Raw genomic sequence first — 14,301 nt, forward strand, 5'->3', positions numbered from 1 at the left:
TAATAGCATTATCTCTGTGGAACCTCTCCTTCTTTACATAGACGTTCTTTGATTAGAATAACCTCCATGTATTCTATTCTAACCTCCATGTACGGTATACACGGGATATGGCGACACATTATGATGAGCAGTAAACGGATGGATCATTTTGGTAGCAACAATTTTCAAAATGGTACCAAGGCCTTATCATATACTAGGATTTTACCACAAAATCTTTTAAACCTTTTTTTTTTTTTTTTAATAAATGCCTTATTTTTCATTTTGCAGTAAAATAAAATAATAGTAATCAGTCATCTAGGCTAACCATTAAATGTCTTTTTTTGGTTTTTTTGGTCAACGATATTCTCTAAAATATCGTTGATTATTCTAATTCAATTTTTAAGTAATTATCTTTATTTTTGTTATTCGCATCATTTAATGCTACTTCTTCTCTCTAAATTTATTTATTATATTAGTAAATAATACTTTCAAGTTTCAGGAAATTTTCTCTGCCAAAATCCTGAAATTAATTCTAGCAGTATGATGACATGCCATCACGAAATTTAATGCACATATTTTTTGCATATGTATGCTGCTGAATAAATATAAAATACATGTGTCTTAATTACCTGAATTTGTTTAAAAAATATAATTAAATATCTTTCTTTCTTTTGTTTAGCTGCAAAATGTCTGCAAAAAAAGACATTTTTTAATTCAGATTGGGCAGATTCTAATTTCAATCATCAGTGGAGAAAACAATTCCTGTTATAGTTAAAATAGTAATTTGGGGATTATATTTATATGTATGTAATGATATTTTTTAATCAATTAAATTAAATTCTAATCATATTTTTTAATAATGTGTTGGCAATTCTCTACCTAAATTGCATCCCTGTTCCTAAATTTTGGCGAAATACTTTCTTTATTATAAATTATATTAACCTGTTGGCGCCCGCCAAATCGCCAGATTCATAAATCTGTCATATTACATAAAGTCGTTAAGAAAACTGATGAGAAGATAGCGTCACCTTGTGATTTCAGTTAATGTCGCCGATTGGATGAGCATCATGATGCACACTTATCTATAAATAGGGCCTCTCCTCGAGGTACAGGAGGAGCGCTTGTGAGATGGATGCTGAAATAAACGTATCATTTTATATTCCAAAATTTGTCTCATTCCTGTTGCCCCGGCCACACAACACAAATAATGTATGAGAAAATACATTTTATATGTAAGTCATATGTAATTGGCAAATTTTTGTGTTCTCAAGTAATACCGTAATTAATTTACCTCTTAGCACAGCCAACGTGCATTACTCAGATAGACTGGAATTTTCTTAAAACACACCTGGAAAAGTCTGGGAATTTCATTCTCTTGTTTGAGTGGCAACCCTGATAGAAAGTCCTCCATGAAGACATATCTTCTCTTTGGCAGAGTCCTAATGTGTGTTGTTAAATCTAACAAAGCCTCTTGTTAAGTGTTTACTTTCTTTTTACATTATTTTTCATCATATTTTTATCTAGCATTTAGTATGTTAGTGTCCTTTCCATTTTCCCTTCAGTTTATTAATATAGTTAACTATATTAATAAACTGGGCTAAACTAAATTTGCGCTGCTATATATAAGCATGTATTGTTTTAGTTAAAGACATCGTGTTGAATTTTTATTTATTATTTTTTAACACTGAAATATCTTTTCAGGGGTCATTCATGTTATGTTCTTCTGATGACACTGGAAAAACTGATGATCAGCCTCATTTGTTTCACCAAGGTTGTTTTCTTCTTCCTGTCCCTGGTTTACCCCCAAGATGTCCACATTGTTGTAAATATTCTATATTTAAAACTATTAATTTATTCTTGATGACTCATTCTGGAGTACAAGACAGCAAAAACTGTGAATTGTAAGTAACTTCCATTATTGTATTTTTGTTTTAATTACAAAATATTCAAACATCTGTATAAAATCATCATAACCTTATGCACATTTTGTTATTTGAAAGTGTTTTCTACAGAACTATTTTAATATGGAATTTCTGTGCAGTAACGAAATGTACATTTAATAAAATTACAGTGGCTCACATTTGTGTTTGGACACCTGTATTTTTTAAATTTGCTTAGTTCTTGTTCTAAATATTGAAACATAGACTCCAAATTTTTTCCTACTATATAATTTGGACACTCAAAAGTTTTGTCAAAATGTTTTAGAAAATTATGTTTCTTGTCATATTTTTTTTAATAAAAATACATCACAAGAATTGTCTGCATTTAGAAATTATTACTTGCTTAGTAAAATATATGAACAGTTCTCTATCTGAAATGAACATGGCAAGAAGCTACAAGTAACTGCAAGTATTGTTCGAAATATAGCTATTCATGATTTTAAAAAAGATAAAAGTATTAAAAAAATCCTTAATACAAAGCGTTCAACTATCTTTGGTGTATTAAAATGATGGAAATTGTATAGAACTGTTCAAAATGCACTGAATCTGCATTCCAAGTTAACACAAAGGAATCAAAGATTTATCCTACCAAAAATCAAACAAAATCCAAAAACTAGTGCTGTAAAACTTGTAGTTGAGTTAGAAGAATGGCTTACAGTGAATATTAACCCTACAACTGCTAGAAGAGTCATTAGGATACGTGGATACAATGATCAACAAAAAGGAAATTCTTCTTCAATGACATTAAAAGGTTTATAATATTGGAATAATGTCATATTTACATATGAGTGAAAATTTAATACATTTGGATCTGATAGATGAATTACTGTAAGGCAAAAGCCATATGAAGAATTGAATCTAAAAAGCATCTTGCCATCTTTGCATATCAAGGCAAACAGAAGGTTGTCAGGATTTCTAATTTTAGGAAATGAGCATGACAACTTTTTTTTTTTTTTTTTTCCTTTTTGTGCATATAGTTCAAGTGATGTGTGGTAGCGTGGAAGTAAAAAGAGTAGTAGTGAAAACAATAACTGTAACTAATGTTTTTAAAATACATTTCTAAAAAAAAAGGAGGGAATTCTTCCCCCACAGAAATCATATATAGTATATGTCATAATTTTTCCCAGGGCACACTAGTGGCCTAGCGATAGACGCTGAACACTGGTAGTTTAATCCGGGGTTCGAATCATGGCAAACAAGCTGGCTGTATGCATGTTTTATGGTTTTCTCCTTGTGTAATGGGTATATGAGTTAGTTTCCTTAGAAAGTTTCTAATGAAGACATCCCTGCCCTTAGGCAGATAAAGTCCTCAAGTGCTTTGCCATACTTAAATGAACCATAATTTTTTCCATTTCAAACATGATTTATTTAAACTTTTCTACTGTGAACAAACATTAGAATTTAAATTAAAATATTAATTGCCGTTGTGTTTTATAGTGAGAAAACTAAATGTATTTCTGTAAAATAAACAGTTTTAAGCTATATTTGTTATAAGTTATACATTTGTTATAAGTTTACAGACCTTGTGATTTATTTATGCTTTCATTTATTTAAGATGAACATATATTTCCTGTTTCCATTCTTAGAGATCCCCAACAGTGCAAATAATTTTGCAAATTTTATTTAGTACTTCAGAAATGTATTGGAAAATATTCCTTAATTTATATGATAGTTTTAATACCTTATTATAAATTTCAAGAATTGTTCATTTGTAACTGAATTACCAAAGGAAATCCCAATCTTAATTTAATACTTCATAAATTCATTTGTCTGCCCATTTTGATGATTATGTTTTATATTTACAAAATATTTTATACATATGGCACAATGCTTAATTATTCTTTTATTAATTTCAACTTCAATAATAAATAGAATGTTGAGTGACTTAACGAGTTTTTATCCTTTCACATAACTTTAAAAGGCTGCAGTCGTTGTTTCCGTCTGTCTTTATTAAAATAAATTATATGCTTACATTTTAATCTGGTTTTCTGCATGTTAAATGGTTCTAGTTAAAAGTTGCTAATTTTTTGCAATTTTTTTATTGTTCTAATATCAGTTAATGTTAATGACTAAAGGTATTGGTTTTTTATCTGTTTTTGTTAGGTCTTCTGATATTAAAAATTTAACCAGTGATTTGGAAGATTATAATATTTTGATGAAAAGTGCAGATTCCGTTTCTCAAAAAATAGGTACTGGTAAGTATGGTACTGGTAGTTACTGGTACTTTTATATGTTTTTTAATGGAGTGTAACTAAAACTTAAGCAATGTCACTCGTACATACTTTTTTAGATTATTTTTTACATTGTATTTAAATTTTAAAACTTCAGTGAGAAAAACTGTATTCTGTGATTATCTACCCAATGTGAGAAGAATTGCCACAGGCAACAAACACACTATGTTGCTAAATTAGGCAATCCAAAATTTTACAAAAGAAATTTTATTTTGTAGCCCACAAATTGTTGCCATATTGTTTCAGATCATTGTTACTGAGACTATCATGGAATTTGGCTTTTGAAATTAGACGCTCATCTTCGTAGTTGCTGCTTGTGATTAGTATGTACCTCTTCCCCATGTATAAAGTAGTAATGCCACTGTGAAGTTTGTTTGCTGTGACAAATTTGAAAGGCAAGAGGTAGCGTAAATAAATTTATTTGGGTTCTAGGCTATATGCAAAAATAATAATATTAATAATAAATAATGAATAAATAAACATATAAAATATTGTTCTCACAGTAGCGGGAGGGGAAAATATATAACAAGCCAATGATGTAGATAAAGTTTCAGTTTAGAATTGATTCAAAATCACAACAGTTCTGTTTGGGAGTTGTTCAAGATGTTTGGAAAAGTTCTTGCACAGTTCCACTTAGAATTAGTAGACTCCCGTGGCTGGTGGTTGCCGGTCTGAACTGGTTCTGAGCAGGATGTTCTCCCATAAGGTAGCGGCGAACCCGGCTACCTCGTACTAAATCTCTTCGCAAATATACTAATATAGCTCTACGCAGAACAAAACAAAAATTTACTCTTTGCCGAGCTGGGAAGAAATGAGAGAAGGTTTCTCTTTCTACTTACTGCAACTTACTCTCACTCGAGGAGAGTGAGCTCTCCTCCCTCTCTGGAACTGTGTTCCATGTTTATGTTCAAGTTGTCCTGCGCATGTCGGAAAAATTCTAGAATCCTCGTTTGTCTGTAATTTTTAGAAGCGCCTCTTGATTGGTGAGAGCACCTTGATTAAACTTGATTAAAAACTGAATATGATGAAGACAGCCTGGGAAAAATTCCATGAGAACTTTTCGGTTCCAACTGGGGACTCCAACCAGGTGGTCTGAGACAATGCACCTATAAACAGATGAAAGTGAACGGAACAGTATCTCCCTTCAAACAACTATAAGAGGAGCAAAAACTTGAGATTGCTTTGTGACTGCTAGTCACTTCATCTTTCCAAGAATTCATGAAAGAAATACTCTTTCCGTGGGAACTTTCGAGGTGGTCATTCTTTTTCTCAGAACTTCCTGGTGGTCGATAGAATAGCGTAAGATGTTGCACTGCTAATTAAAAAGTAAATGTTGCATGCATAAAAGAAAATCATAATCAAACACTAAAAATTGTATAAAACAGTGACAAATTAACTAAATTAAAAATAGCTAATTAGTAGCCACTGGCTGTAAAAATGTAAATATTGGTTAGTTTCATTTTCATTTAAAGTAAAAGCTTTTATTTATTTCTTATATAACATTATTATAGAAATCTTGCAGCTCAAAAGCAGTTTATGAGCTGTTCTGAGGTGATTATTTTAGTAGCTTTTTTCCAAATTTGTGCAATACTCTGCTTTTTTTTATTAGTATTTTATTTATTTATTAATTTTTTAAGTTAAGACATGTCAGAGTGTGTACATGGGAGAAGAGCCCAGGGGGACATTTTATTATGGATGTTTCTTGTGGTTTTTTAATTAATTTGTTGCTGTTTTAGGTAATTTTCATTTTAATTGCTTGTTTTGTTTTTAGATTCATTAATTTGTTGCTGTTTTATATAGCAATTTTCAGTGCATCGCTTTTTTGTAAAATGGCTGCAGTTTTTCCTAACAAAAAATTAGTCATCAGTGATTGACTACTTTGCAAGTGGTTTGGGCAGATAATCAGAGAGTCCAAAAGTGCTCCAATACTTGCAGTTAAAGTGATGACGGCACAGAATGCCAGTAAAAAAGTTTGTTGGCCTGTAAAGCATGTCAACAGTACTGAGGATTCTCGCAAACAAAGGAGGATTGTTAATATCTTTGTTCTCCTTAAGCTGTTTATTGTTATTTATTTGCTGTTTGTAATTAATATTTTATAATAAACTGTTAATTTCTCCCTTCCTTTAATTGTTAATTCTATTTTATAATAAACTGTTCATGTATTCAAAATAATCATTCAGAGAGAGATCATTGAACCAGTTGCCCATTGCCCACAACAATATGCATAGCAAATGAGTTAAGTATTAAATTGTAATTTTTAATTACTTTTTAATGCACGTTATTACCACTGACAGAAGGTAGTAAATAAGAAAACTTTTATTGAATTTATTTATATCCACCTCATTCTTATTTATGGTTTATATAAATTTTTGTTTTAATTTCTGTGTTAATAATTAAAACATTTCAGAGAAAATGCCCTTTGTACCTGAAAGTCATGATCTTCAAACGATGATTGATGCTTTAGCCAATGATAAATCCTTGCACCTGAGGCCAAAAGGAAAATGTCTGTATAATCCTATTAAAACAGGAGATGTGAAAAAAGTAGTACATCTTATAGGTGAGTCTTGAACTTTTACCTTTTATTTTAATAAAGGATTTTATAACAGTGTTTATTTTTTAAAAAATATATTTAATGATTAAGTTTAAAAATCTGATGTGGACACCACATGACTTATCAAATTATACTTTTTGAGGGTGCTGCATTTCATTTAAACTTATTTCCCCAAAATTCATTAGAGCTATATTTCTCATTCAATTAATTCAATTCTCACGTCGCGGCAAGGCAAAAATACATAAAAACGTAAAAATTTTAAAGTGCATCAAAACATAAAATACCAAATACAGTTTAAAAAAACAATTTTTACGATTAAAATTAAGAGTGTCTACGCAAAAATAAACAATCTAGCCATCAGGCAAGAAAGAAGGCAGATTTTTTGGTGCACAAAACTGAGTCCCACTCAGCGAAAAGACACTGAAGGTGCAGAAACTGAATTCACTGTTGTAGCAAGAGGCTTCAAATTTAAACAAATAGCATATTTATTAGGGTTAGCTGCACTACTTTTAAATTGTTGATAATTCTACAATACATAATTAAAGACATAAAAACCTTAACCTAATCATAAAAACAACATAATTCAATTTAAAACAAAAAATGCACAATTTACTAACATATCAGAACAAAAAACCGAGTTCACCAAGCAAGGTAACAGAGAGGGTATATATATATATATGTATTTAATGCGGCCAATTGCAACTAAAAAGGAAGGTTTATGTTATAGCAGTCACATATACAAAATTTCAACATTCTGAGACTATGTGTTTTTGAATTATGCAAGGCGCAGACATCAAGACAAAATCTCTTCTGAATTTATTTTACAATCCATTTTGGGGGGAAAGTGTCCTTTATTCTGTCTGTATATACAAAACATTGGCAAAACATTGTTCAAATGCATTCAAGTGCTGTCAAAATAGATATTTTCACTGAAATATGATACTGGAAATTTTTTGTGATTACAATACTTCCTTTATTTCATACAAGGAAGATAGAGCAGGATTAAAAAATGCATTAATCTTTCCATTGTTTATAAAATTATTCAGTCATATTTTTTGTCGTGAAACATTTTAAACCTTTTTAGCTTAGCTTTTAATATTAAATCTCATTTCCAATAAATATGTATTGCTGTGTCTTACTATTCTGCATTATTAATATTGAGGTACTGTTTAACTTTTTATTTTTAACTTTTTCTTTATGTATGTTTATTATCAGGAGCAACTTCCTATCTCCCTCTTCCACTATGACACTAAAACATTCATATACTAGGCTGCAGTAATCCTTGAACTCATAAACACAGAAAATGAATCAATAACTGAGGAAACTAATAATCTTTCTTGAAAAACAAATTGCAGCTATTATCAGTTTAAACTCCAGGCTTATGTAATACAGGTCACTCCATTTTAATAGCATAGTAATCATATTAATATTTAACTGTTAAATAGCATTGTTATCTTGTCCAAATACATAACAGAAGTAAAAAAATTATACCCTCAAAGTGTTCGAGATTTTATTAGTAGCATTATCAAAACCATTCTTTAGAGTATGAAATATTCCTTAATTGTTACAGGAGCAACTAGTATTTTGTATGCTAGTGGCAGCAAACATATGAAGAAAAATTTTACTCACAATACATTTTATTGATATTATTTAACAAGCTAAAAAAGCATATATCACACATTTAAGATGTGCCTTATGTCAGACGTTAATTGCATTCAGAAGTTTACTTCTATAACTAAATACCAAAACTATGTTAATTGGCTCTTAACTGCATATGATTTCACCCCAAAATAAAATTGTTCAGAAATAATCATCACTTCAGTTGGCAGTGCTTGATAGAACATTGTAGGAAATAAAAATTTATATGTTGTTTCAAAAGCAATACAGAAACTTTTCAGTATAAATTTTTGCTTCTACTGCCCTGAAAAACCACATTTGATTCTCTTTTATTTATAATTTCTTTGGAAACCACTGAAAAGTTGTGCTATTTACAAACATGCTGAAATTTATTATTAAACGCATTTTTTTCCTCTATGGAATTACGTTATAGAACAGTTCCAAAGAAGCAAAAGAAGTAAGTATCTTCTTTTGCCAACGCATTATCAGATGTTAATCTTGAAACTTTTTCTAAACTTCATTAAAGCAAAATGTCATGTTTTTTAGAGAACTGTAACAGATATCCAGCTTGCTATTAATAGGCAGTTGCTGAGTCTGACTCATTTTCATCTTCCCTCCCCCCCCCCAAAAAAAAGAGAGAGAGGGAGAAAGAAATGGGGTTGTGTAACAGTATTAATTGCTCTTTGTGATTTTACAAATATGTAAATAAAATGTATTTCATACTCTTCCCGGTACTTTATTTTATGTAACTTATAGGTTACAGAAAAATAATATGGTTCAAAATTTGGTGTCCAGCATAACATGAAATCAGTTAAAGAATTAATAATAAAAACTGTAACATAATAGAGTGAAATTATTAAGAAAAAATAGCCTCTGAGAGCATATAACTGAAAGTATTTAATCATGTCTAATTTGTATAATAAATTTATGCCTACATGTGATACAAATATAATTTTTATTTTAGCAAATGGCGTTAATCCTAATCACAAGTTTAAAATGCACAAGAATGCTACTCCTCTTCATGTTGCAGCCCATCATGGTTTCACTGGAATCATTCATATTTTATGTCAGGTATATGTCTTAACGTTTTATTTATTTTTTACTGAAGTAAAAGTATTAAAAGTTATCTCTTGATAAAGAAAGACAAAATTATGAAATAATTGCAATATACACAAAGCAGTGCTCAAAACCTTATTGATTTCTCATTTTAATGATTTTTTAAGATGTAAGATGCTTTAATTAAAAAAATTAATTTGATTGATGAAATTAGAGTACATAATTATGTTTTGTAACAAAAATCTTTGTTTTAGAAAATATTATAATAATTTGAGCTATGATGTTATAATAATTTCTTTCTTTGATCAAAATTAATTTATATGTATATTTAAGTAGTTGTTTTTCTTTAAAAGATCATTTATTCAATTAATTTAAGTTTTTATTGATGGCAGGCTGGTGCATTAATAGATACTGTAAATGATGACTTAGAAACTCCTCTTATGGTAGCTGTAGATAAAAATCAAATATCAGCAGTTCGTTATCTTGTTCTTTCAGGAGCACAAACTGATACAAAGGTAACTATTTTTATTTTTTTCCCACTTGCTCTAATAAAACTTTCTGTATTCTTATTTTGATATAATTTCTTTTTGTAGGTATATATTTGATATTCAAGAAGTGTAAAATATGTTACTTTATTCTCGTATTTTACCTTAATGTAGAATATGCTTAATAATCCATTTATTTAAAACGAACTAGATATAAAACATATTATTGTGCTGTCTTATATTAATTGCAAAAAATATTTTTTGCAGTACTATAATACAAATAAATATATGATTTCACTAATTTTTAATGAAGGCAAAATTGTTTTAATTTAATATTGTAATAAAATAATAGGTCAGTTTGTTTTGAAAAAATTTTTCTTCAGAATGCATTTCAAAGATTAGGATCCTTTCTTAGCAAGGCGAGATTACTGCCCACAAGCCTCGTACATAATAGGACCTTATGTCATTCTATAATTTTTCATAATCATTTTTATTTATTTAGCATCATAAGTTTAAGGGCAATGAGCATTTGGTCTGATTGGATCTTGTTTCTTGCAGGCCAAAATTTTTTCGTATTAACCATCTTATCTGGTCTAAGTTTCACATTATATGTTTATTGCCGTGCACTGTATGTGTGTGGTGGGAGACATTTCCAAATTAAAGGTATAAAAGACTAAAATTACCTGAATGATAAAAACAAATTAAATTCATCAGCTGAAATTGGCAAATTTTCTTCAGTGTGGAAATCGGATTATCCAGTTCCATTTTCGGGGGGGGTGTAATTTTAGCAATCTAGTGTAGTAGAGTTAATTTAAATTGTCGGTAAATGGACCGTACCAATTTGAGATAAGAAGTTTTTAAAGATAATTGAATATATATTTCTAGATCTTACTTGATCATGTCTTGTGATGCCGTCTATAGGAATTGCAGCATACAAAGTCTTTTGATAGTGTTTTTGATCTGTTGGCTAAAGTTAAATAAATACTGCTGAAAATAACACAGATAATTTAAAATAAAAACACATAATATGATTTTTATCTTTCAGAAAAGCAAAATTAAAAACATTTATAAATTGCACTATTTATTATTGCATTAAAATTATGAATTTCTTAGTATGATGCCATATAACTTTGAATATCTGCTTGTTTATAAGATTGTCACCATAGTTTTAAAAATTCACTGCTTGTGCAGTAGAGCTTCATAACATTGTGTACAGAAGATGAACATTTCTCAGGAAATTTTACAAAAGTCTGCAATTTTTTATGAGTTTCCTTCCAAGTACAGTGTAACCTTGAGATACGAGTTTAATTCGTTCCAGCATTGAGCTCGTATAACGAATTTCTCGTATCTAGAAACAGGCATCCCCATTGAAAATAATTAAAGTCCACTTAATCTGTTTTGCACCCTCTCCCAAAAAAAATATCAACATAAAAATCAATTTTTCAAATAAATAACACTGGTAAATAATGTAGTCACAGTTAACCTTTATGATAGCTTCCTACACCGACCTTTTAACTGCTACTCATTAATCCACACCAACAACAGCTTCTCAACATCTAGGAGTTTTGGATGATGCTTGGAAGTAATGGTAACTCCTTTGGCTGTACCAAGTTTCTTAATTTCTTCCTGCTTCTTCAGAATAGTGCAAATCGATGTTGAAAGGCTGTAAGTCTTTGCCAATTCCATCACTCTTACACAACACTTTTTTACCTATGATTTCTTTCTTAATTTCAACAGTCATGGCTTCCTTATTTTTCTTTGCAGCACTGTCTGAGGCAACAGTCTTCTTGGGAGGCATCGTGAAATAATTATTTTCACGTTAAATGTACTAAAGAATTTACTTCTAAGCATATAAACACGTAGATCAAAGAACACCGAGTGATCTGACGCCTGAGTCCAGCCGGATCGGAAAATGGCGCCACATACTAAAAGCCTGGCTCATTTCTCGTTACTCGAGTCGATGCTCGTATTTAGAGACATTTTTCTCTCGTACTTTCCTCGTATCTCGAATTTATCATGTACAGAGGTGCTTGTATCTCGAGGTACCACTTAACTTTCTTGCTATGCATGTTATCTTTATCCTTCCTCTCATCACCATATTCTTCCTTCCTAGTAAATATTTGATTATTTCATTGTCATCTCAAGAAAATGTGGTAGGAACAGAATTTGCTGTATCCATCTAAACTTGCATCTCCTGTTCACTAATATTAATCTTCTCTGAATATGTAAGTAATTCCAAGATATCTGACATGAGCATCAGACATGTTTTAAAACCAAGATAATCTTTGTCACTTTATGTGTTGCTTACAAATATGATCAAGAGCTACAATTTTTGCCATTAGTAACGTAAACTAATGTTCTTAATATCTTAATAGGATAGAGACAATGTAGATATGGTGTTGTTCATTGTGAATTATCTGAAAATCATAGACATTACTTTCAAAGTTCACACATGTATGCATAAAAGGCAGTTGGTAGTTCGTCTTCATCTTTTGGATAATTTCTTCATTCATTAGTTTGATAAGACTCTGTAAAGTTGAGCTCCAGAAACATCACATGAATGTTTTCAACTTTCAAGTGTTCAGATACAGTCATCAACCCATTACATACTTCTCTATCTCATAGGCCTAAATTTTGGATTTAAATCTAGACTTTCAAAAGTAGTACCATTATTTTGATACTTCCAAAGTGCTGTTATTTTGATATCATATCTAGATATTTGGGTGTTGGTTAAGAGGAATTTTCCTGTAATTATTAAGAAATTAGCGGTGAAATGTTTGTTAATTTCAGCTTGGTTGTTGTTCATGTTTCTTTAACGTGAAATTTTGGTTCTGTCTAAATCTGGCCATTGTATGCTTTCCTATACTGATACTATAGTTGTATAGACTTGAGAGCTAAAGCAAATTTTTTTTTTTTTTTTTTTTTTTTTTTTTTTGTTTGTTTGTTTGTTTTTGTGGTGGTGGTGGGGGGGGGGGAATATAGAAGTGAAACTGTTTAAAATTGAGCTATGTTGTGACTAATAGAAGCACAAAAAGAAAGAAAAGCAGACAACTAGTAAGTTGCTATGATTGTTCTAAGTTGATTGATAATTGTTCTTAATACATAAAGCACCTTTTATATTGGATGAAGAATATTTAAAAATTTTGATAAGTGATAAAAGATAAGAAAATCCTTCATTTCCAGCAATTAAATACCTATTAATTTCCAGCAATTAAATACTTATTAAAAACCTTAATGGGTTTGAAATTAGAGTACTTTTCAGTAAATTTTGAGTTTATAAAAAATTAAAATTTCATAATCTGTTAAGAAGAATGAGTTACCAGAGTGATAAGATTTGAGTATGTGTGAGGTGATGGACAGGAAAGTCTTTCGTATAGTTCTCAAATTGAAGTTATTACATGTTTCTAAATTATACAATAAGAAGATTGAATTCATGATCCATACTTCCTAATGATCTGAGTAGTGCTTTTAATTGAATTCATAATAGATAATTTTTTAATTATCCTTTATAAAAAAATACATGTTTCATGTTATTAAAGCATGTAAAGTGATATATTTTTGAGTTTGTGAAAAAAAAAATCAAATGAATTTTTACATTGTTAATTATTTTTGAAGAATGTGAAAGGTGAAAAACTTCATATCTGAATATTTGGCTAAAGGGGTGTAAATCTGAATTAAAAATAGTAAAATTCGATTTTTGTCAATTAATTAAATAACATTAGCAGTATCTAGAATTATGAATTTTATTTCAAAATAAGTAGAAAAATTATGCAACTGAATTTAATTTAAGAGATCAGAAGTTGAAGGATTTTTAAGAAATCAAGAATGAGCCTTCAAATATAAGTTATATGATCCTGTATAACTATATATGTTTTTGTTAATAGTAGAAATTTGGTCAACTTTATCAATAAACTTTAATGGAAAGCTGTTATTTCAAATCAAAAGACTTTTTTTCAGAGATATATCTTTCAGATTAAGATTAAAATGAACAGTTTAGAGATGAAATTTAATGTATGGTTAATTAGATGAAAGATTGTTATTGATCCATTGACTATTCCATTAACTTTTTCTTCTATTGAAATTATCTGCAAAATTTCTTCAGCTTTTTAATTAAATTTCTGTCATGTGTTCCACATTCACTAAATCTTTGCATTTTCCCCATTGCTTTAAATTGAATGTCTAAAAAAAGCATGAATAATTTTTCCCGCTTATTAATGTAATTGCATATATATTCTCCATCTTAGAATGAAAATGGATTAACAGTTCTACATATAGCAGCTAGAAATGGCTTTCTGGAAATAGCTCAATATTTATATAATACTGGATATTTTGATATCAATATTCAGGTATGTATTAACATGTTAAATTTTTTAAGTTTAAACTAGTTCAGTGAAATAACTTGGATGATTTAAATATTAATTTGTTACCTCACTGTGTTCTGA

General features: G+C 29.6%; 1 protein-coding gene across 4 annotated transcripts in view; it reads left to right on the forward strand.

Annotated features, from left to right (window-relative positions):
* The window catches only part of LOC118183193 (uncharacterized), a 116,104-nt gene that overhangs the window by 62,239 nt on the left and 39,564 nt on the right, over positions 1 to 14,301 (forward strand). For all 4 annotated transcript variants that reach the window (XM_085806702.1, XM_035352659.2, XM_035352662.2 and 1 more), the window contains 6 exons: positions 1,681 to 1,880; positions 4,023 to 4,114; positions 6,558 to 6,707; positions 9,283 to 9,389; positions 9,767 to 9,889; positions 14,104 to 14,205. In XM_085806702.1, the coding sequence (XP_085662828.1) occupies positions 1,681 to 1,880; positions 4,023 to 4,114; positions 6,558 to 6,707; positions 9,283 to 9,389; positions 9,767 to 9,889; positions 14,104 to 14,205 (774 nt within the window). The remainder of the gene's footprint in view (positions 1 to 1,680; positions 1,881 to 4,022; positions 4,115 to 6,557; positions 6,708 to 9,282; positions 9,390 to 9,766; positions 9,890 to 14,103; positions 14,206 to 14,301) is intronic.

This window comes from Stegodyphus dumicola, chromosome 12 (genome assembly GCF_044657685.1).
Source record: "Stegodyphus dumicola isolate Sdum_Otavi_A_Nest chromosome 12, ASM4465768v1".
Lineage (NCBI taxonomy): Eukaryota > Metazoa > Arthropoda > Arachnida > Araneae > Eresidae > Stegodyphus > Stegodyphus dumicola.